General features: G+C 49.5%; 1 protein-coding gene across 1 annotated transcript in view; it reads right to left on the bottom strand.

The window, feature by feature from the left end:
* Positions 1 to 9,666, bottom strand: part of LOC126530661 (uncharacterized) — a 158,551-nt gene extending 148,885 nt beyond the window's left edge. The window contains exon 1 of the mRNA XM_050177928.3: positions 9,395 to 9,666. Within this exon, the coding sequence (XP_050033885.2) occupies positions 9,395 to 9,487 (93 nt within the window). The 5' untranslated portion in view covers positions 9,488 to 9,666. The remainder of the gene's footprint in view (positions 1 to 9,394) is intronic.
* Between the last annotated feature and the right edge of the window lie 15,640 nt (positions 9,667 to 25,306).

Consider the following 25,306-nt stretch of genomic DNA (forward strand, 5'->3'; position numbering starts at 1 on the left):
GCATCAATGGCAGGATTCCTCGGCGTATATCGAACGTATGACAGTGTACGTCACCTTTTTTTCTGGCCCAGCCTGGCCCTTTCGTACGTCGTTACGTCGCCGCTTCTGAACTTTGCCAACGACGTTAGAAGGCTTCCCAGCTCCCCTCCGGTTACCTTCAGCCGCTCGACATCCCTGCCCAGCCTTTCCATCGTGTCGGCTTAGACCTTCTCGGCCCATTTCTGGAATCTACATCAGGAAAGAAGTGGGTTGCACTCGCGGCTGACAACGCGACCCGCTACGCCGTAACGCGCGCTCTTCCGACCAGTTGCGCAACTGATGTTGCGGACTTCCTTCTACATGATATTGTCACGTGGTCATGACGTCAAAGAACACAGTAGCAATACTGTGGAACACAAAACTAACTTTTATTGGGCGAACCTGTGCCCACAAAAGAGGCTACACTTATAGCACAATGATAGCGGCGAACACGGTCGGCGATCGTCGAAATATGATCAGCGGGTCAAGCGCGTCGGCTTTTATAGAGCAGTCATCGAATGTTCCAGACTAAATGATGGGACGCGCATGCCTTCTACAAAGATCTACACCATTCGTGTCAAGCGATGAAATCAGATAATACATGGTTCGGCGACAACAGACAGCGGATAGAAGCATCGATAACTTTCCAGAAACTTCGGGCACATGCAAGCGCGTCCCGCGCTGTGCGATAACATTTGTTAGGCGGCAAAACGTGTCGCCCGATAAAGACAATTACACCTGTCAATATCATTTTCCAGCAATAACAGCACGAACCGAAGAAACCTGTTCTATACCTCGTCACGTCCAGGACAGGTTTCACGTTGCCCCGATACCACGCAACATGGACCCTAACCTGCACTCCGGCAGGAGGAGAGCAAGGGCCCAGTACATGGAGAAAGCGTTCAGATTCAATACCACGGCCCGTTTTACGGACGCTGCCATGTATGGCGCGAACAACAAGGGCGCAGTTGCAGTGGCATGCGACTAGCGAGGCCACGTTACCTCCGCTGCATCGAGCCGCCCCTGCACGATTACGGAAGTCGAGGAGCTGGCCATCGCGTTAGCCATCCGCGAGGGCCTACACGCAAACCAACCACTGACGATCCTACCGGATTCCCAGCAGGCCTGCCGCAACTTCCTACAGGGAGGAATTGGAAGACCTGCTGCACAAGTCCTAGCCGGAATACTCAAGGAGGACCCTGAGAACTTCACCACCCAAACCATCATCTGGATACCGGGCCACACTGGCATCACGGGCAACCTGCAGGCCGACAGAGCAGCTCGAGGATTCGTAGATAACCGAGCACTCAACACGCCGCCTGCAGAAGACCTGGACCCTGTCGACCTCGAGTATTCAGCCATCGTGAACTACCACAGAGGGCGTCGCTTGCGATATCCACCACCCCATCGAAATCTAAACACAGAAGATGCCGCTGCCTGGCGTAGGCTCCAGACAGGCACTTACACGAACTTACACATATTACATAGGATACACCCCACAGCCTACAGGGACGAATGCCCATGGTGTGGGGCCACACCAATCCTATACCACATTACGTGGGAGTGCGCACTACACAACATAGAACACCCAGACACGAACACCACGAGGGAGCAATGGGAGGCACTGCTGTCCAGCTCGGCCCTCGACGACCAGCTCAAGCTGATTAAGAGAGCTGAGAAGATGGCAAGAGCCAGCGGAGCCCTGGACTAAGGGCCCCGACCATCAGCTGTTTTTTTATTATTATTTTAATAAAGTTTATCTATCTATCTATATATTCGTGCATGGTGCTGCGCGTCAATTGCGAACAGACCATGGCCTTACGTTTTTGGTCAAAGTCATTGAAGACATCATGCGGGTCGGCTCCATACAGCATAAATTTACCCCCTCCTACCACCCTCAAACGAACTGCCTCACTGAGCGTCTGAACCGCACCCTTACAGACATGCTATCGAAATCCGTCTCAGAGGACCACCGTGACTGGGACCTTGCTTTACCTTACATTACCTTTGCGCACAACTCTTCCCTTCTCGAAACTGCTGGCTTTTCCCCGATTTACCTATTGTATAGCCGAGAACTGACGCTACTACTGGACACTGTTTTCGTCCACCACAGCTTCAGCTAGCGCTTGCGCCCTTGATGCAATCGGCCGTGCTGACCATGCTCGTCAACTTGCGCGCGTTCGTCTAAAAGTGTCTCAAGACAAACAGAAGGAACGCTACTACCTCCGTCACCGTGATGTTCATTTTGGGCCCGGCACCCTCGTGTTGTTTCGGTACCCGTCGCGTAATGTTAGCCTTTGCGAGAAACTGCTTTCGTGTTATAGAGGACCATATCGCGTGCTCCACCAAGTGACCGATGTCACCTATGAAATTGTTCAAGCCACGCCCACTACGTCTTACGCTGTGACAACCAGTGACATTGTCCACGTCGCCCGAATGAAGCCCTACAACTCTCCACGCGCCTTGGATATTTAACAGCAGCGTGACGGCGCTTTTGCCATCGCGGGGTAGTATTACGATATTATCGGGAGATACTCAAGAGACGAGCCACCGCGAGAACGATGATGAAGTTGGTATGTGCCTTGGCGCGGGCGAGCGTCAGCCTGGCTGTCTGGTTGCAGTGTAAATAGCCTGGAGATAGCCTCTTTCGTTTGTGTCTTTCTACACGTAACAATATTGTGGAATTACAGCCTACTGTCGATACATGGACTTCTACGGGAGGGATACGGAAACCTCCATGTTTGTCCGCTTGAATGAGACTCCAGTCCTTCCATGATTCATCGAGCTAATTAACTTGGAAGGGCGGTCAATCGCAAATTATAAACACATTTGTTTTCGTTCGGGCATGCCTATGACTGCGGCTCGGTCAAAGCATATCATCGGTCGCGTCGGGGCTCCCTATAACGGCCACCTGCGACATATACACACAATTGTAGTGGGCGTCGTCTGTTCTGGTTACGGCATAGTCGCCGTGGCCACCTTACTTAGGCTAATAATTAATTAATTATTTAATTAAATAATAATTTACAACTAAGCAATGCATAAATATAACTACCCTAATTCTTGGTTAGAAGTACTACTACCACTACTACTACTACTACTAATAATAATAATAATAATAACGGAGCCTATATGCATGCGTAGATTGAGGCAAAACACACCAGAGCACCACTGCTCGTTCCACATCATGGAGGGGAAGTGCTGATAGTTTTTTTTTGTCGGTTCTTTGCTGCGCAGCGCACTTCCGATGACGGACTGGTGCGCCAGCTGTTGCGTTTTTCTTGTTTCGCGCAGCGAGAACACCTGACTTGCGGTATAAGCGAGTGGTGCACGAAAACTGAGGGAAACACGAGCGGACGACAGAGCATCATCGCGTGCTAGAAGACGGCAGAAAGTGAAATAGTTTCGTTCTCTGCACGTGCGACTACACGACGTGCGAACATGCACACGAAACGGAAGTACATATCTCTTGCAGCGGCAAAATGTAAAACAAGAACAGGAAGATATTGACCTTGTACGTTTTATTATATCTATAAGCTTTATTTCTTCTATTGAAGCGGTAGTTTTACCGCCATGTTTGTTTAGTGGCTATGGTGTTGGGTTGCTGAGCACGAGGTCGCGGGATCGAATCCTGGCAACGGCCGCAGTTCTTCGATGAGAGCGAAATGTGAAAACAAACTTGTACTTAAATATTAGCTGCACGTTAAATGACCCCAGGAGGTCGAAATTTTCGGAGTCGCCCACTACGGCGTTGCCTTGTAATCAGAAAGTGGTTCTGGCACGTCAAACCACATTATTTAATTTTAGGCGACCGCTTTCGCAAATAATTGATGTTGCCTTGAATACTTCTCGAAGTCACCTATCATTGAGAGTGACGTCACATCACGGCGATGTGCGTAGCGCATTCGCGAGATTCACGTCACTCTGCTGCTGGGACCACGGCGCCCGCGCGGAGAACGACAAACGGCGTTTGGTTGGGAATGTGAGTTCCTTTCTCGGCGCGTGACGAGTTAATACTTAGCAGTGTTACGTTTCGCCTACGACGCGCGGTATAGCCGGCGCGGATGCAACGGACGCCGGGGCTTCGTTCAAAGCGGCGGACATTTTGGCCCGTTCAGCGCCGTCGATACGCCTCCCCGCCAAGCGCGTCCAGGCATGTTTCAATGCCACGTGTCTTCAAGTGTGCGTGTGTGTGTGTGTGCATGTTGGTGCCCACGCTTGTCAAAGCGCGGCAGCCGGGGAGAGGAGCTCCCCAAGTGTGAAGCGAGGAGGTCTGACCGGCGCCGGCCCGGCGGATGCGTCACTACACTCGTCTCAACGTGTCTCTCAGCCTGTCCGTGCCCCGCATCACGTGCGCCTCTATCGAGGCGTTCCTTCTTCCCCTCGACTCCGAGAATATAAAAGCAGCTGCTTCCGGACGCCGAGAGAGGCTTCGATTTCTTCCGTCGAGTAACGTGCTCTCCCTTCTCTCCACTTCGGTCGACCTGACCGGCCGCTCTTTTGCGATGCTAGAATAAACAAGTTGTTCTGTTAGCAGTCGACTCATGCTTTGCCAGGACCTTCGGATGCTTCCAGTTGTGCCCCAGGCCGCCAGGCCAACGCTACCCTTGGGGTTTGCGACCCATCTGCAACAACTCGTGCCAGCGGTGCGATTGCAACAACCGGTGTCAGTGCTGAGATTGCAACAACTGTCTGCCAGCGGTGAGATCGCGACAACGGAGGCCAGCAGCGAAGATATGCGGTTGACTGTATGCTGAGCAGCACAACGACCATCCGGGAGCAGTGCAACGAGCCCTGTGTGATGACTGGTTGCCTGCAGCGGAACGACTGCGCTGAATTCTTGGCTGCGAGGTTTGGTGAGTGCGAGACTTTCTTCTTCTGAGTTTTGCCAGGCTTTTGTTAGTGTCAGAAACAGAGCTGGTAATTGTGGTTGTCGTTGCTGCCGGGTTAGTTTGCGGCAAGACAATAGAGGCAGTAGAGAAAGCAGCATTCAGAGCAGCCATGGACTTAAAGTCGTTGCGCAAACCGAAATTGCTGGAGCTTGCAAGAGAGTTGGGTCTGGATGTCTCAGACAAACTCAGAAAACCAGAACCGCTAAGGGCTATTCTTAAGTTAGAAGCTGAGGATGACGAGCTGTCGGAATGCCTTGAGACCATTGAGGAGAGGGAGCGCGAACGTAAAGAACAAAAAGAGAAAGAAAAAGAGGAGCGCGACCGTCAACACGCTTTGGAAATGAAGCGTCTCGAGGAAGAGATGGAACGCGCTCGTAATGGAAGTCAGGCACACGGTGCAGGAGAACGAGTATTGTTCAACATGACTGACCTGATGCGGCCGTTTAGGCTTGGAGAGGACATTGGTTTGTCAATGGTTAACTTAGAGCGAACGTGCGAGAAGCGGGGGTGCTCACGGGAAACGTGGCCACAGCGCTTGCTCACTTTGTTACCCGGCGAGGCGGCCGACGTAGTCGCTCGCTTGAATAGAGAAGAGGCAGAGGATTTCGACAAAGTGAAATCGAGTCTGCTAAAGACGTACAGGCTGTCAGCGGAGGCGTTCCGTCGGAAGTTTCGGGAAAATGAGAAAGGCAGAAGTGAGTCATATACAGAGTTTGCCTACAGGCTAATGTCAAACATGCAGGAGTGGCTCAAAGACGAGAAAGCGTTTGGTGACCACGAGAAAGTTCTGCAGTGTTTCGGGCTGGAACAGTTCTATAGTCGGTTACCTGAGAACGTGCGGTACTGGGTCTTGGATAGGCCAGACGTTAGTACGGTGGCTAGAGCCGCTAAGCTAGCCGAGGAGTTTGTGACGCGTCGGGCTCGCGGAGCTAAGGACGGTCAAAAGGGTGAATTTGGCTCCAAGTTTGAGAGGCCGAAGTTCACACCCATGAGAGCAAGGGGCGACACACGTAGTGCGGATGCGAGTGAAAGCAGTCCGATCGAACGTAAGGAGACGGCGGCAACCGAAGCCGAACGCAGAAAGCGGTTCGAGACGAGGCAAGCGCGCGTTTGTTATACGTGCCAGAAGCCAGGTCACTTTTCGGCGCAGTGCCCAGAAACAAAAACAAAAGTCGTGTTATTGTCATTATGCAGCTCTGACGAGAACATGAAGCTTCTCGAGCCTTACATGCGAGACCTCCTCGTGAACGGGAAAGAGTGCCGAGTGCTTCGCGATTCCGCAGCTACAATGGATGTAGTTCACCCCTCATACGTAGAACCCGATTTGTTCACGGGTGATTGCGCATGGATCAAGCAAGCCGTGGAAGCTCATAGCGTGTGTCTGCCCGTAGCAAAAGTGCTTATTGAAGGACCTTTCGGAGCACTTCAGACGGAAGCCGCAGTGTCATCTATGCTGCCCCCCCAGTACCCGTACCTATTTTCGAACAGGTCCGATCACCTCCTGCGCGAGAAGGGGCTTTTGTTTGGTGAGGCTAGCGTTCAGGCCTTAACCAGATCGAAGGTTCGGGAGCTCGCTGCAAAGGCGGTAGTTGCGGGGCCGACGTTGTCGAAGAATGAAAAAGCGTCAGAGGCGCAGCAAGCTCATATTCAGAGCACGTCCGAACTGAATAAAATTGAGCCTGTTGCGTTGAAGGCACCAGATACTGGAGAGGAAATGCCCGACACGGGAAAGTTAGAAGAGCTATCTGCAGATTTGCTCATCGCGCCTACGTCAGACGGACTTACTAGGTTGCTAAAAGTCAGCCGGGCGGCTTTGATAGCTGAGCAAAAGAAGGATGGCAGCCTAGAAAACATACGCTGCATTGTCAAGGAAGGTATCGCCAAGAAAAATGCTCGCTTTGTGGAAAGAGGTAGGGTCCTGTACCGGAAGTATCTAGACCGCAGGGGAGTGGAGTTCGATCAGCTGATCGTGCCTCAGTGCTACCGTCAGGATCTGTTGCGCTTGTCGCATGGGGGTTCGTGGTCCGGACACCTAGGAGTTAAGAAAACTAAGGACCGTCTCTTGCAAGAGTACTATTGGCCAGGGTGTTTTCGGGACGCAGACCAGTTTGTGAGGACATGTGACACCTGTCAGCGGGTGGGCAAACCAGGGGACAAATCGAGGGCGCCGTTGAATTTGGTACCCATCATTACGGAGCCTTTTAGACGGCTCGTTATTGATACAGTGGGACCTCTTGCGGTAACAACCACGGGGTACAGACACATTTTGACTGTGATCTGCCCAGCGACAAAGTTCCCTGAAGCAGTGCCGCTTAAAGAACTCAGCTCAGTTGAGATAGTCAATGCACTACTGTCCATATTTGCGCGAGTTGGTTTTCCTGCGGAAATCCAGTCAGATCAGGGCACAGTGTTTACTAGCGCTTTGACGACAGCCTTTCTCGAAAGGTGCGGGGTAAAGCTGTTACACAGCTCAGTGTACCACCCCCAGTCGAATTCCATTGAGAAGCTCCACTCCGTCATGAAGCGCGTGTTGAGAGCATTGTGTTTTGAACAACAAACTGACTGGGAGCTGTGTCTGCCTGGGGTGATGTTTGCATTAAGGACCCCGCCGCATACGGCTACGGGGTTTTCGCCAGCTGAGCTAGTGTATGGTCGCTCGCTGCGATCTCGGCTTCGCATGCTTCGAGACGGATCACTGCCCTCTCCAATGGCTGCAGACCATCTCTTCCATAAATGGGCGCCTCCTGCGCTGGAGCCTCGCTTTGCGACAATATTCCTTTGAGGTGCGTTACAAAAAGGGGAGTCTCAACGGTAACGCCGATGGCTTAAGCCGAAGCCCCTAACGTAGGAATCAGCCTCAGAGTTGTTTGTTAATGATGTTTTCTTCCTGAGGCAGGATTTTTAACATATTGCTTCTGTTTAGTGTTTTAAGTGATGACGTGCTTTCTACTGCAATTTTCCAATTTGCGGACGCGTTCTGAGTGCTGCTAGACTGCTGTAAGGAACTAGGCAGTAGTATAAAAGGGGAAAGAGCCTGGCAGGGCTTAGTGAGGGTTGTGTCGTGCTTGCTGACTGAGCGGTTGAGTTTCGGCGTAGTTCTAACGCTTGCTGGGAACGAGAGAAAAATGGCAACTCTCCCGAAGTCACTTTGCAGTGTCCTGTGTGAACCTGAACGTGAGAACGAGGCCTTCTCTGTGCGCTGCGCTCAAGAAACGCCGAGTGACAACCGACTTCGGTTATAAGCATCATCGAGCGACATCCCTCTGGACAGCGGATGCAGTCCACTGACCATCGGGATCTCCTTCCCCCGGCGGGCCGGTCTGTTACGTTTCGCCTACGACGCGCGGTATAGCCGGCGCGGATGCAAGGGACGCCGGGGCTTCGTTCAAAGCGGCGGACATTTTGGCCCGTTCAGCGCCTCCGATACGCCTCCCCGCCAAGCGCGCCCAGGCATGTTTCAATGCCACGTGTCTTCAAGTGTGCGTGTGTGTGTGTGTGCATGTTGGTGCCCACGCTTGTCAAAGCGCGGCAGCCGGGCAGAGGAGCTCCCCAAGTGTGAAGCGAGGAGGTCTGATCGGCGCCGGCCCGGCGGATACGTCACTACACACGTCTCAACGTGTCTCTCAGCCTGTGCGTGCCCCGCATCACGTGCGCCTCTGTCGAGGCGTTCCATCTTCCCCTCGACTCCGAGAATATAAAAGCAGCTGCTCCCGGACGCCGAGAGAGGCTCCGATTTCTTCCGTCGAGTAACGTGCTCTCCCGTCTCTCCACTTCGGTCGACCTGACCGGCCACTCTTTTGCGATGCTAGAATAAACAAGTTGTTCTGTCAGCAGTCGACTCATGCTTTGCCAGGACCTTCGGATGCTTCCAGTTGTGCCCCAGGCCGCCAGGCCAACGCTACCCTTGGGGCTTGCGACCCAGATGCAACAACTCGTGTCAGCGGTGCATATGCAACACCAGGCACGATGGTTAGCACACGTTTATGCACGGCGCTCGTCAGCTAAAAAACGGCCAGACCTGGTGAGGGTCTCTTTAAGACGGTTTCCTCTTGGTTTTCTCTTTAGGATCGAATAGATGCGATTAGCTTGCTGTCCCTATTGTAATAATTCAAGCATGTGGAACATTGCAGCAATATTAACAATTTGTAGTGATGATTTACTTGGAATAATCTGCATATAATTTAGCTCCCACTTGGCAAATTGTAAATAAGTTACACTTTCTTGCACTCCCAAATTTGTCAGTTTCCACAGTAATGTCGGTTTAGGCTGATGGCATAATAAGTAAATACATCGGTAAAATCTCACAATCTCATGCAGTTGGCGTGAATATGGGGTGCTGCATGTAGTGTGCATAAAATTAGGTGCGTAATACAAAAACTGCACACAGTTATGCGTATTATCATGTATAGTATCCAAAGGTTGCCAGATTTAACCGCTTCCTTTCATATTTCAAGCACAATAATCAAGCGCGACGTTGTACTCACCGGATAGATTGTGTGGATGCCATTAAGGTTCATTATTTTGTGGCGCAATTCATAATGATGAGGTTTCAAAGGTGTGTGCGGTGACATGTCCATTTCTGTGGCCTGTCGTTTGGTTGCAGGGACGTATTCGTAGATCGTCTGCAAGCGGGTACGCTGCTTTACTGCGCAGACGGTGGAAGCCTTCTAGAAGCTTCGTGTATTGTGTGCGCGGCCACGCCCGGCCTGAAGTTACGACTGATTCTAGTCCCATCAATATGCGTTTGACAATACAATGCAGGAAACGTTAGCGACGCAATGCCCGAAAGGAATTAGTTATCATAACAGAAAGCCGTAAATATGTCAAAACGCGACTGTTGTTTCTGCGGCTGTGCTTCATTTCGTGGAGCGATGGGATTTTGGAAGAAAAAAAAAGCAGGCCATTATGGCATTGAAGCACACGTAAACATAGCAACAAACATTGGATAAGTAAACATTGCATATAGTATTTTTCCAGCAAGGTAATCTAATACTGTGCAGTAATTTCCTTAATTTAAGCCACACTATTTCTTCCTGAAAGTGTTTGCAGGGATGGAAGAACATAGTTATCGATTTCATTAATGAGGGAAAGATGGAGGCTGGTTCCAAGTAGCAGCTGCAAAGGAAGGCTTGAAAACTTCAGCAAGAGCGGGTATTTCATAATTTTATAATTTCATAATTTATTTATTAGTAAAAATACGAAATTTACATGTGCGCAGTATACATAAGGAGGCACCATAGTCGAAGACTGTATCGAGACCTCCTTTTAACGACTATTATTATGGTATACAATGTTGAAAGCAACAGTAGTAAACATGAAAGCTAAGGGTAATATCAAAACATGTTTATAGCACGTGAGTAATTAGATCACTAGTTAACAGCATGACAATATAAAAAAGAAGGAAATTGGAAAAAGAGGGCAATATCAGTAAGTATTTGCTATGAATGCTTTTAGTTCTCATTTATATTTGTATTTTTTTTTCATTTTTGATTGTAGGTGGTAGAGTATTCTAAAGCGACATCGAGGAAAGTTCGCAGTCTGTTTAACATAGTTCGCACTTTAGGTAGACAGAAATTACTATTGAATGCAAATATAGTGTGACTATGAGCTATCAGGTCAAAAGGTGAGAAGCAGATCGATGGTAGTTCCTTAGTCGTGTTTCTGTACAATAAAATCCCTAGACAATAGTTGGCGAGTTCTCAAAAGGTTAGGATGTTGTTTTCATGTAGTAGTGATTTTGGCGTTGCAAAGCGTGAACTGCGTGTAATATTTCTTATGAATTGGTTCTGGATAACCTATAGGGATGCCATGTGAGTATTATAAGTGTTACCCCAACATATTATGTCGTAGTTAATATGAGAGTGAATGAATGGGTGGTATAGCGAGATTAATGTGGTATGTGTAAACTTGCCCTCTAAAGAGGTGATAAACGCTCGGACAAAAAATAAAAGGCAGGCTGACGTCACGTGGACAACATAATTGAGCATATTAAAATTTATTAAGAACATCGGCTGCAGGCTTGCGTTGCATAAAAAGGTCGTTATTTTCGGTTTCAAAAAAGGTAATTTCTTGGTTTCCTCGCTCAACCCCAACGAGAAGGCGCACTCAGCTGCACGAGGTCTGACTGACCTTGCGCCGGGGAACGCGTCCTCTCCTGGGCGACCCGAGTCTCTCTGCTCGTGCATTGAGATCTGCAAACATAATTATCTATCAAGAAGACTCCTGCCTTTACCGCATTCCTCGCTGTGCAGGGCCCAGACAGTCACTCTCAGACTTCTTCGTAGAAGCACTTACTGTAGCCCCGCGGCGCCGCCCACAATAAACACCGAACGGTTCCCAAGCCCGGATTGTTCTCTGTGTGGTGGTTATGCGGACTTCGAGCATGTCCTGTCGGGCTGCGCGTCTGTCGGTCCCCCTTTAACCTAAGTGGAAATGATGATGCTCATCAGGGCCCAGGACCAGATCTCTCAAATCCTGGCAGTCCAGAGGGCTCGCGAGAGAGCCGTCACGTTTCACCTGGTGGTCGCCGAGTGGGCCTAGCCAGGTGACGTTGAGTTTCATTACGTCTATGGAGGACCAAATAAAGTTTCACTCACGCACTGTCCAGTTTCTCGCGAATGCTCTGTACCTCTCAATCTAATGAAGATACCTTGAGAAAAATTATACTCAAATCTGCCGCTACGAGGACTGTATCATTACTCCGAGTTTCATCTACTTGTCACAATTATAGTTCGCACTGAGGTTGTAAACTATACAGATTTCCCGTCTACTGTCAATACCCAGTCTTTTGCGGGGAGTATAGTTACAGAAAACCCCTGTGACCCTTGTTTTATCGAAACTATCCGAAAACAAATTATACGCCTATTAGATGCTTACACGGCTATATCATTACTCCCAGTTTCATCTACTTTTCTTAATTACGTAGCTCACAGAGGAGGCGTAAATATTATATTATATGATTCAGCCCGTCGTCAGACAGGAATATGAGAACATGGGTCTGAACTCCGTGTGTTCAACGTCTCAACCCAGCGTTCCTTAGTCCTCTAGCTGCCCTCCTCCTCCCCGGCAGTCCTTCTTTGCCACATCTCGCCGCAACCCGTGTGAATGGCGTACCCCTGATGACAGACCGACCTGCGTCCACTGCTGTCGCATCGGCCACGTCGCTCGTCACTACCGCAACCGATGGCCACCACCTCCTCGGGCATACGCCGCCACTTATACCCGCACCTTTGGACCTTCTGTTCCCTATGCCACCCGCCATACACCCCGTGCCGCTGATGCCCCTGCTCCGAACCTTCGCTACAACCGCTCGCCCTTACCTCGACGCCATCAGTCTCGTTCGCAGCTTCTCTTTGCGCGCAGCTTCTCTTTACCGCCTACCGCCTACCGCCTATCGCCTAATAAACTAGGCACTGCAGCTTCTGGACGTGAAGCTGCGTTGTCGACCCTGCCCTCCAATCCTCTGCTGACGTTATCTACAAACCAACACCTTCTTGACGTTGACGTTGACGGCTATCCTGTCACTGCACTCACCGATACAGGCGCACATCATAATATTATGAGTGCTGCGTTCCGACGACGATTGGAAAAGCTCCTCCCCCAGCGTCGGCACGCGTCGTCCGCGGTGCGGATGGGCGGTACTGTGCCTATCGTAGGCATGTGTACGGCACGTGTCAGCATCGCCGGCCGCCACACTCCTGGCCTCTTCACCGTGATTGCACATTGCCCCCACGGCCTGATTCTTGGCCTCGCCTTTCCCTCCTTGCCTTCTGCACTTATTGACTGCTCTGCCAGTACCCTTCTCTTTGATTTGCCGCTTCTCGCAGAAGCTTCTGACGCACCCAAGTACCGCTTATGCCCCACGGGCTTTCTTCGCTTGCCGACAGAGTCAATAGCCTTTATTGAAGTGATGTCTTCTCCAGCAGTTCCTGATGGCGAGTACCTCGCCACTCCTGTGCCCGACATTCCACTACATTATGACGTTGTGATGTGTGGTGCGCGACATGGTGCGGTGATCGGGACGGTAAGGAGCAGACGACTCCGAGTGCACGCGCGTCGAGGTGGAAGAAGGAAAACAACGACGCTGAAGAGCGTCCGGCACGAGAACTTCCGTTGCATGAAAGACAACAAAAAGAAGAAAAGCAACCAATTAAAAAGACCACGGGGCGTCGGGCAGCCAATCCGAGAATGCCTAATCGGCCGGACAGAAGAAAAAGCGTGGTGCGCTGGCAGAAGAGAGGACACGCAAGGAGACGCAGAGGAGACGCAGTGGAGAGGCCAGGAGAGTCCCAGGAAGCGACGGCAGGAGGAGGTCAACCACCGGAGCGGGCGTTGAAGACGGGCCGTCGGGTTCCGGACCCGAGCCCACCAGGACTTCACCCGACCGGGGCCTCCTGCCAACCTGTTCCTGTGCGTCGCCCGTCTACCCGAGCGTGCCGTCAGCTCCTCAACGCCGGTGAGCTTCTGCGCCAGTGGGCAGGACGAGAACAGACGGGCTACGGGCCCGAGTTCTACGGCAGCTGCCCGGCCAGAACGCCGCCCCGTCTGTCGTGCCGCCTGAAGCCCGAGGCCGGCGTTCGAGCTTCTGCGCCCGTGGGCGAGACGAGAACAGTCGGGCTTCGGGCCCGAGTTCTACGCCAGCTGCCCGGCCAGAACGCCGACGCCGTCTACTCGCGCCACCAAGCCGCGTGCCTTTCCTCGCCTAGCCAGAGCGGGCGCACTCCGGTCGCCCGGTCGGTCAGCTTACACCGCGACCTATGGTGAGACCGGCACCACTCCTTTCGCCAGCTTGTCGCCGCGTCGCCGCGTCGAGACTGTTACGCGTCCCCGCCTTGGTGGCAAGCCCGGACTCGCACACTCGTTAACCTCATGCAAGCCCCATGTGTGTTCCTTGCCCCAATGTCTGCTTGAGTGTTTATTTTAGGCATGTTTTCTATTTTCTTCTATTTATCTTAAGCCTTCTTTAGTTTGATTAAAAGTCTTTGTGTGTGTGTACAAACCAACGGCTTTGTCCTCAATTGGGTTCTCGGAGGCTCCGCCTAAGAGAACCGTTAAAAAGTTTGAGTACACGAACCTTTGTCCCCATATTAGGGTCATCACAGACGTCCCCGTGTCTCACACTATACTTACTATGACTGTGAACTGCCTTCGCATACGTATCTTTAACTTTTAATTGGCAAAGCGAATTCTACCGCAAAGTATTTGCCTTGCCAACATTGATTGTCTGGGCGACCATTATGTGGCAGCGTTGCCAATCGATGGTTCTTCCGAGCTTCGCAGGCCCCTCGCGCCGGCTTCGGGTGCCGATCCCAACATAAAGAAAATGGTTGCGATGGACCTGTCCTCTGCGCAGGCTGAAGACCTTTACCAAGTATTATCGTCCTGCCGAGACATTTTGGACTTCGTCGATCGCCCTTTAGGCCGGACGCTCGCGGTCAAGCACCGGAATCTTGCTGGCGATGCTACGCCTATTCACCGATGACCGTATCCAGTTTCTGCACCTGAACGCCGAGTAATTCAAAGTGAAGTGAGCAGAATGCTAGATAAAAACACCATTGAGCCCTTTTCGAGTCCCTGGCCGGCATCTGTGGTGTTGCTTAAGAAGAAGGACTTCTTTGTAGACTACCGTCACCTGAACAACATTAAGGAGGATGCCTACCCGCTCCCACGTATAGACGAGGCCCTTGACTGCCTCAATGGTTCCAGCTGTTTCTCTTCTGTTGATCTTCGTTCGGGATACTGGCAGATTGTTGTTGACGAGACGGACACAGAAAAAACCGCGTTCATCACCTCTGATCATCATCATCATCAGCCTGGTTATGCCCACTGCAGGGCAAAGGCCTCTCCCATACTTCTCCAACTACCCCGGTCATGTACTAATTGTGGCCATGTTGTCCCTGCAAACTTCTTAATCTCCTCCGCCCACCTAACTTTCTCCCGCCCTCTGCTACACTTTCCTTCCCTTGGAATCCATTCCGTAACTCTGAATGACCATCGGTTATCTTCCCTCCTCATTACATGTCCTGCCCATGCCCATTTGTTTTTCTTGATTTCGACTAAGATATCATTAACTAGCGTATGTTCCCTCACCCAATCTGCTCTTTTCTGATCCCTTAACGTTACACCTATCATTCTTCTTTCCATAGCTCGTTGCGTTGTCCTCAATTTAAGTAGAACCCTTTTCGTAAGCCTCCAGGTTTCTGCCGCGTACGTGAGTACTGGTAAGACACAGCTGTTATAAACTTTTCTTTTGAGGGGATAATGGCAACCTGCTGTTCATGATCTGAGAATGCCTGCCAAACGCACCGCAGCCCATTCTTATTCTTCTGATTGTTTCAGTCTCATGATCCGCATCCGCAGTCACTACCTGTCCTAAGTAGATGTATTCTCTTACCACTTCCAGTGCCTCACTACCTATTGTAAGCTGCTGTTGCCTTCCGAGAGTGTTAAACATTACTTTAGTTTCTGCAGATTAATTTTTAGACCCACCCTTCGGCTTTGCCTCTCCAGTTCAGTGAGCATGCATTGCAATTGGTCCCCTGAGTAACTAAGCAAGGCAATATCAGCAGCGAATCGCAAGTTACTAAGGTATTCTCCATTAACTCTTATCCCCAATTCTTCCCTATTCAGGTCTCTGACTACTTCCTGTAAACACGCTGTGAATAGCATCGGAGAGATCGTATCTCCCTGCCTGAAACCTTTCTTTATTGGGATTTTGTTGCTTTATTTATGAAGGACTACGGTGGCTGTGGAGCCACTATAGATATCTGTCAGTATTTTTACATACGGCTCATCTACACCCTGATTACGCAATGCCTCCATGACTGCTGAGGTTTCGACTGAACCGAACGCTTTCTCGTAATCAATGAACGCTATATATAAAGGTTGGTTATATCCCGCACATTTTTCTATCACCTGATTGATAGTGTGAATATGGTCTATTGTTAAATAGCCTTTACGGAATCCTGCCTGGTCCTTTGGTTGACGGAGGTCTAAGGTGTTCCTGATTCTATTTGCAGTTACCTTAGTAAATACTTTGTAGGCAACGGACAGTAAACTGATTGGTCTATAATTTTTGAAGTCTTTGGCGTCCCCTTTCTTATGGATTAGGATTATGTTAGCGTTTTTCCAAGATTCCGGTACGCTTGAAGTCCTGAGGCATTGCGTATACAGGGTGTGCAGTTTCTCTAGAACAATCAGCCCACCATCCTTCAGCAAATCTGCTGCTACCTGATCCTCCCCAGCTGCCTTCCCCCTTTGCATAGCTCCTAAAGCTTTCTTTACTTCTTCCGGTGTTACCTGTTGGATTTCGAAATCCTCTAGACTATTCTCTCTTCCATTATTGTCGTGGGTGCCACTGGTACTGTATAAATCTCTATGGAACTCCTCAGCCACTTGAACTATCTCATCCATATTAGTAATGATATTGCCGGCTTTGTCTCTTCACGCATACATCTGATTCTTGCCAATTCCTAGTTTCTTCTTCACTGCCTTTCGGCTTCCTCCGTTCCTGAGAGCGTGTTCAATTCTATCCATATTATACTTCCTTATGTCAGCTGTCTTATGCTTGTTGATTAACTTCGAAAGTTCTGCTAGTTCTATTCTAGCTGTAGGGTTAGAGGCTTTCATACATTGCCGTTTCTTGGTCAGATCTTTCATCTCCTGCGAAAGCTTACTCCTGCGAAAGCTTACCACCGACTGCTATTGCACACTCCCTAATGATGCCCACAAGATTGTCGTTCATTGCTACAACACTAAGGTCCTCTTCCTAAGTCAAAGCCGAATACCTGTTCTGTAGCTTGATCTGGAATTCCTCTATTTTCCCTCTTACCGCTAACTCATTGGTCGACTTCTTATGTACCAGTTGCTTCCGTTCCCTCCTCAGGTCTAGGCTAATTCGAGTTCTTGCCATCCTATGGTCACTGCAGCGCACCTTGCTGAGCACGTCCACATGTTGTATGATGCCAGGGCTAGCGCAGAGTATGAAGTCTATTCATTTCTAGTCTCGCCATTCGGGCTGCTCCACGTCCAGTTTCGGCTATCTCACTTGCAGAAGAAGGTATTCATTGTCCGCATATTATTCTGTTTCGCAAACTCTACTAATAACTCTCCTCTGCTATTCCTAGTGCCTATGCCGTATTCCCCCACTGCCTTGTCTCCAGCCTGCTTCTTGCCTACCTTGGCATTGAATTCGCCCATCAGTATACTGTATTTTGTTTTGATTTTACCCATCGCCGATTCCACGTCTTCATATTAGCTTTCGCCTTCCTGGTTATCATGACTGGATATAGGGGTGTAGACCTGTATAACCTTCATTTTGTACCTCTTATTAAGTTTCACAGCAAGACCTGCCACCCTCTCGTTAATGCTATAGTATTCCTGTGTGTTACCAGCTATGTTCTTATTAATCAGGAATCCGACTCCTAGTTCTCGCCTCTCCGCTAAAGCCCGGTAGCACAGGACGTGCCCACTTTTTAGCACTGTATATGCTTCTTTTGGCCTTCTAACTTCACTGAACTCTATTATAACCCAATTACTGCTCTCTGATTCCTCCAATAGCACTGCTAGACTCGCCTCACTAGATAACGTTCTAGCGTTAAATGTTGCCAGGTTCATGTTCCAATGGCGGCCTGTCCGGCCATGTATGGGGCATCACCCCTGATGGCCCATACTAAATTAAATTAATGCCGTTTAGATTATGAAACGCCCCTGCCACCTTTGAGCGCATGATGGAATCATTGCTCCAAGGTTTCAAATGGTCCACATGCCTCTGCTACTCCAACGACGTCATAGTCTTTTCGCCAACGTTGGACACTCACCTTGAGCGTCTAAAAACTATGCTTGATGTATTTCGAAAGGCGATAGCTGCAAGTTAACTCGTCCAAATGTCTTTTTGGCCACCGTCAAATTACTCTTCTGGGCCATCTCGTTGACGCTTCTGAAGTGCAGCCTGATCCCGACAAAACTGGCGCTCTCAGAGACTTTCCAGTTCCCAATACAGCCGCAGACATCCGGAGTTTTGTATCACTATGATCATACTTTACTCGTTTTGTTACAGATTTTGCGACAATTGCTAGACCCCTCACTACTATTTTGAAGAAAGCCGTACAATTCTTGTGGGGCACTTGAGAAGCCGCCGCCTTCTCTCGTCTCGTCTCTCTTCTAACCTCACCACCCATTCTCGCCCACTTCGACCCTCATGCTCCTACAGAATTGCGTACAGACGCCACCGGTAATGGCGTAGGTGCCGCCTTAGCCCAGCGTCAGCGTGGCCAGGATCGCATTATTGCTTATGCGAGCCGCCTCCTAGCACCATCGGAGCGCAACTATTCCATTACGGAACGAGAATGCCTTGCTGTTGTCTGGGTGGTTGCGAAGTTGCGTCCTTACCTATAAGGTCACCCTTTATCCGTATTCACTGACCATCATGCTCTCTGTTGGCGCTCGTCGCAAAAGATCATACAGGATGGCTTGGTCGATGGGCTTTGAGGCTACAATAATTGTGATATTCCGCGCTCTACAAGTCTGGCCGAGTGCACCAAGACGACCCTTTTCAACAGTCTGCGGTCGATGCCACTCGATGCCTCATCGTCCTTCGCGACGGTACTCTGTACCGTCGTAACCTTCATCCGGACGGCTCTGAGTTCCTACTTGTCATTCCTAAACACCTCCGCTGAACTGCTTTAGAAGAGCTTCACGACGCGCAGGATACCTCGGCGTACATCGAACCTATGATCGTGTACGTCGCCGTTTTTTCTGGCCCAACCTTGCCCGTTCCGTACGTCGTTACGTCGCCGCTTGTGAACTTTGCCAAAGACGCTAGAAGGCTTCCCAGGTCCCCTCCGGTTACCTTCAGCCGCTCGACATCCCTGCCCAGCCCGTCAATCGTGTCGGCTTAGACCTTCTCGGCCCATTTCTGGAATCTACATCAGGAAAGAAGTGGGTTGCAGTCGTGGCTGACTACGCGACCCGCTACGCCTTAACCCGCGCTCTTCCGACCAGTTGCGCAACTGATGTTGCGGACTTCCTCCAGCATGATATAATTTTGATTCACGGTGCCCCGCGGCAATTGCTAACAGACCGTCGCCATACTTTCTTACCCAAAGTCATTGACGATATCATGCGTGCCTGCTCAATACAACAGAAATTTACCACCTCCTACCACCCTCGAACGAACGGCCTCACTGAGCGTTTGAACCGCACCTTTACAGACATGCTATCCAAATACGTTTGAGACCACCACCGTGACTGGGACCAGGCTCAACCTTACATTACATTTGCGTATAACTCTTCCCGTCTCGAAACTGCTGGCTTTTCGCCTTTTTACCTCTTGTATGGCCGTGAACCCAGGCTACCACTAGACACTGTGCTTCCGTCCGCCACAGCTTCAACTAGCGCTTATGCCCGGGATGCTAACACCCATGCTGACCATGCTCGCCATTTTGAGCGCACTCGTCTACAAGTCTCTCAAGGCAAACAAAAGCAACGCTACGACCCCTGTCAGCGTAATGTCTATTTTGTGCCCGGCACATTCGTGTTGCTTTGGTCACCATCGCGTAAGGTTGGGCTTTGTAAAAGCTGCTTTCCTGCTTCACAGGGCCATATCGCGTGTTTCGCCAAGTAACGGATGTCACCTACGAAATCGCTCTAGCCACGCCCACTACGTCCTCCGCTGTGACAACCAGTCACCCGTCTCAACCCCTCCAATTCTCCACGCGCCTTGGATATTTAACAGCACCGGGACGGCGCTTTTGCCGCCGGCGGGTAGTATTACGTCATCGAGCGATGCTCAAGGGACGAGCCGCCGCGAGAACGACGACGAAGTGGGGAAGTGGGTTTTTGCCCTTAGAGCGGGCGAGTGTCGGCCTGGTGGTCTGGCTCCAGTGTAAACAGCCGGTATATAGCCCCTTTCATGTGTTTTTCCACACGTAACAATATATATATATATATATATATATATATATATATATATATATATATATATATATATATATATATATACGAACGCACACTGGGCACGCACACACATTATATAGGCAAGTCCGCATGCTCTCTGTATGGTGTCTGTAGACAATCTACATAATAGGTGTACTGGAAGGACGAGTCTACAGTGAGGTGACTGGGTTGACTGGTGAGTGACTGAAACGTCAAGGCCACTTTCGTAAATGCTGATGAAAGCATCAAATGGTCCATTGAGCGACGAAGCCGTTTTGTATACCAGGGAAACGACACCTAAATTCCCATCGCCTGCGATGCCACGTCACATGCGTGTCTTGACGTAGCAAAGTGGGCGAATCGGAGCATCCGCTGCCTATTGAGGCAACGGATGCTCACTTTTCAAGCTATCGCCTACGTTCCTACCGTGCGTCCGTAATCGCTATACAGAAAGTAATGTATAAGAGAGTAAATTCGAAAGGAGGAATCTTGGTGGTATTCTGTTTCAAAACTAAGACATAAAACTAAGCTGAGTGTCTTACCTACTGGCCTAACCCACACCTCCTGATAGGAGGCCTCTCTACTCTGCTTTATGATACCATGCTACTCAGCCCAAAATTTCATTTGCCAAGCCCGATGTGAAGAAAACGATGGCGTCAAAATCACGCGGCTTACTCTGGCGGGTCCTAGTTAACTTCGATGGCAGTATGGCAATATAGCATGACGTCACGGATCGGAATTCACCGGTCGTGTGTTATCTAGGAGGCGTTGTGCAAGCGTCTGAACGCGCTCACTTGGCCGCAAGGTGTCGGTAAACCGAAGGACCGCTGAGTGGCGTTAAAATGGACAATAATCTTTTCGCACTCACAACTCATAGGAATGGCTTCAGTGTGCTGGGATTTCTTCATTTCTAGATATAAATAATTTGACATGAGCTGTCCGCGCGCATTTGTTTGTACATGGGTAGGTCAACTTCAGAGAAATAATGGGCAATAAATACGTTGGCGATCTTTTTGGTGATCTCAATCCTGCTTCGTTATGATCTAAAGAACAACAATTTTTGATATGTGTAAACTCACATGCTTGGCATGAATAGCTGCTGCTTTGCCTACTTAGGAACTGAATGACGCCATGTTAGGCACAGTGCAATTAGAATTAGCTTGGCGTTCTGCTTGTAATGTTGTAGCGCGAAAAGCTCCATCTTTTGAGAGAAGCTGCTGGAGCAACTTTATTTATATATTTATTTATTTATTTATTTATTTATTTTTTTATTTATTTATATTTAATGCGAATGCATTATATGTCCCAATAAGCCAAAAGATGGCGTTGTAGTCGGCAGCGTGGGGGAATGTTGGAACAAAAAATGGCCGGCGGCAAACATAAAACCACATGAAGAATTCTCGACTTGACGCCAAATTTCTCTCGGAGGTTTCTGTAAACAAAGTAAATAAATTCCTTTCAAAAGAATACCACGTAAATTCCGGCCTGGGTGGCCACGGCGGCTCCACGGTTATGGTTGACTAAATGTGTGCCTTGTGGCTTCGCCATTGCGCACGTAATGTCGCAGCCACCTGGCCGACCAAGCGTGCGGCCTTGTGCGCGCGTCGTTGGACTGCTGAGCCGATGGGTAGCAAGTGGCACAATGGCAAGGGTGTATAAAATAGCGTATAAAGTAAAAAGCATTAGTGTCCAATTGAATGCCGCTGTAGGGTCCTTCGCGTTAAGAGCTCCTCGAGGGCAATCTAGTGCGTTGCCATGCTTGGCGCGCGGTTCGTTTATCCCATCCGAGGCGTGGTTGAAACGCAGAAGAGTGTTTGCGTTGACAAGAAATGCGCAAGAAAAAAATCATTTCACCAAAAGGGACTATAATGCTTTCACATTCCCTCACTTAAGCGGTCTTAAGTGTATTCGCCAAATTTTATATTTATGTGCTTGCTTGTCTCAGAGTCTTAAACAATATTGCAGAGGGGAATGGTACCAGATTAAAGGATGAAGCATAAAACAATGTCGTTCCTGCCTACACCGTATTAGCTGTTACAAGAATGCCGAAATATATTATTAATGCAATAAGGAATATTGTGTCGAATCAAATTCAAAACATTGCACAGTAATTTATGCAATAAACATATCAACCTCTAAAACATTGCCGTTATGGCACTCATAAACAACCCACTATCTTCAATTTGAGATATTTGGAAGGGAACTGTTAGTAAAAGTCAGCCCTTAGGCATTTATTGCGCAGCAAGCTCGTTCTGGACAAAAAATTAAAAATATTTCCTGGGCCCTGTTTAGGCTAATTTACTGATCCCCATTCGAACGGTACAATAAGATTCAATCATTTTCATACGCTCTAATAATAGCTGAACCACGAGACTCACATTAGTCAGAAAATACCCTCACATGCGCTCTTTTGGATCTCATCGCCAAATAATCTCAGCTAAGTTCCTTTCGTAAATTTCGTCGGCTTCCCGAACGGCGGAAACTACTCATAGATACGTATTCGTAAGCTTAGCATATCCATGAACTTAAAGATCCCCGCACCACGCCACACAATAAATTGTGGCTATACGTATGAAGTTGCCAAGTACGCTCAAGGGAGCGTGCTACCGCAATAATTTTTTTTTTGAAATTGGTCCAATAATAGCCGAGATAGAAGTATTTCAGTGTCGCAAGCCCATGATTTGAGAGGCTGAGTGTTACAGCTAGACACTGTATCCACTCGCCCCATCCAACCTCCGCAAGCAAGATTCCTTCCCTGCGTTCTCCCGAGGATCTCGTGATGCACACGTCACGGACGCTGTCTTCTTTCTACTTGCAGCAAATCTGTATGCAGCTGCCCTGCGGCGGTGGACGATGTCCGTCCCTCTAAGCGTCTCATCGACGCGAAAAAATTTTCCTCTCCAGTTTCTCGCGAATGCTCTGCGCCTCTCAATCGAATGTAGGTACCTTGGGAAAAATTATACTGAAATTTTCCGCTACGAGGACTGTATTATGAATCGGAGTTTCACTTACTTGTCATAGTTAGCTTACATTGAGGTTGTAAACCATAGAGAGTTCCCGTGTGCTGTCCATACATGGTCGTTTACGGAGAGAGTATGGTTACAGAAAATGGCTGTGAGCCTTATTTTATCGAAACTATTCCGAAACAAATTATATGCCTATTAGATGCTTAAACGGCTATAGCATTACTCCCATTTTCATCCACTTTTCTTAATTACGTAGTTCACAGTTAAGCCGGATATAGTGTGGAATTCCAGCCTAATGTCGATACATGGGCTTCTACGGGAGCGAAACGGACACCTCCATGTTTGTCCACTAGAATGAAACTGTAGTCCTTCCAAGTTTCATTCAGCTAATTAACTTGGAAGGGCGCACAATCGCAAAATATAAACAAATGTGTTTTGTTTCGGGAACTCCTATGACTGCGGCTCGGTCAACGCATAGCATCGGTCGCGTCGAGGCTCGGTTTAACAGCCACCTGCGTCCTATACACACGGTTGCAGTGGGCGCTTTGTGTTCTTTATTAAAACTTCTTTCTGGGCGAGTTGGTGCATACTTGACATTGGTGCGCTTGTGTCCTGTCCCTTATACTTTGTGGTTGCATGTGTTTGCGCTGTAAACAGTTTTCATGTCAAGCTTTGTGTTCTGGGGTGCTATTCAGGAGCGCCGAGTTTCTCGTTCACCCGAGTTTTACCCGAGTTTGCTCGACGGCAGTCATTGAACGGAGATAGCGCAGAACACCGCAAAAGCTATAGGCAAAAAAAAAAAAAATCGCAGGACGCTTAAGCTTCGCCTTGAAGAGTGGAACGCGACAGCGTTCCCGTCGACCCGCCAAGGGGTGTAAGACAATGCGCTACGGCGCAGCGATCACTTACCAGGCGTCTTGCATCGAAGTTTTCACCCACCAATCACGCGGTGAGCGTCGAGCAACGCAGCGTTCTAAGCGGCAATGAAACGTGCGCCTGAGCAAGCGGAACGAACCAAAGAACTCGGTGTCTCGGAGGGGGAAACGATGTACGCCAGCCAAACGTTGTGATGGGCACGGGCAGAGAGATAGACAGATAGTGATCTAAAGAAAGGAAGGACGCTTGATTCTACAACCCGTGAGGCAGCACGGCGAAGCGTCGTCAGGGGAGAGGAAGCCCGGGCCGCGACGCGCCTCGCACCGGTCCCCGTGGCGCGCCACTGGTCGGGGCAGCGCCGCAAATTGAGAGGAGGGGCCTTCTGTGTTTGCCGCAAGATGGCTCTGCGTGTGCGGAAAGCGCAGAAGAAATGTAGCGGAAACGCACTTCGATACTCGCGTAACTGCGACTTCTGTAAGTTACATGTTCATAATTAGCGATATACACCGCAGTATAACTTTCTACGGCTCCTTTCTAAGGCAATACCGCATTCACTAGAGGCGCTTTTGTACCGCTTTGGAGCATCGAACTCGTGGCTGAGTGGTAGCGTCTCCGTCTCGCACTCCGGAGACCCTGGTTCGATTCCCACCCAGCTCATTTTGCAATTTTTTTTTATTCATGAAGTGCCTGCCGGGATTTATCGCTCACGGCCAACGCCGCGGACGCCGACACCGCACCGACGCCGACGACACCGGCTTTTCTGCGACACGAGCTCCTTAACGCTGTCGCGTTAATATGTAGACAAAATCTGCGTATGACAACATGAGCGCTTCCTAAGCGGCACGCTACTTTCACGTTTCAAGCACAGACGGCTGCACAACGAAACGCGCCAGCGCCGCGCGATTATCGCATCTTAGCAATATCGTGACTGTCCCGCTGTCTGTCTGCACACTTGCCGTGAACCGCTTGCCACTCCTTTCCCGGGCGCATCAAGGGCGTGCCTCCTCTTTCGGGCACTATTTTTCTATCCTCCATTGAACGCGAACAGGGTGCATGCGGCGCATTCTTGCACCTACACTTTCTCTCAAACGAATACGTTAAAATACAACAAATCAAATAACAAACATTTTTATTACTTTAAGAGTCTGTTTTTCGTTTTGAATGCTAGAAATTTAGGATGACAAACGAAGATGGAGCAAATTATTACATTTCGCACTTCTTGCCGAGAGTGGCGACAGTGAGGCGAAAGCTTAGAAGCGGATACATTGAAGCGGGTTGCACGGACGAGGCAGTTCATATGGTGAGAAGTCGCCTTGGGGCGGTACAGTGCTATTCTCAATAATCTCAGTGATCACCACTCTTTCTCTATTAGGGGAATAGAAACGCAGCGCCGCGGTACGGCTGTTCATCGCAAGGCGCTTTAAGGCCCCCGCTTTAGCAACTAAAAACGACACAATAGTCATAAATACGGGAGCAATCGCTGTCGCTGCAAAATGGCGGTCCGTGGTGCCCGTAGTGCCGCAGTTCAGTGAAAATGTACCAGTTTATCTTTGTGCTCGAAGTCTCGGCGATGCATTGCGAAGAAGTGCCTGCTTCCCAGCGACACTATTCATCGCTTGT

Source organism: Dermacentor andersoni, chromosome 4, assembly GCF_023375885.2.
Source record: "Dermacentor andersoni chromosome 4, qqDerAnde1_hic_scaffold, whole genome shotgun sequence".
NCBI lineage: Eukaryota > Metazoa > Arthropoda > Arachnida > Ixodida > Ixodidae > Dermacentor > Dermacentor andersoni.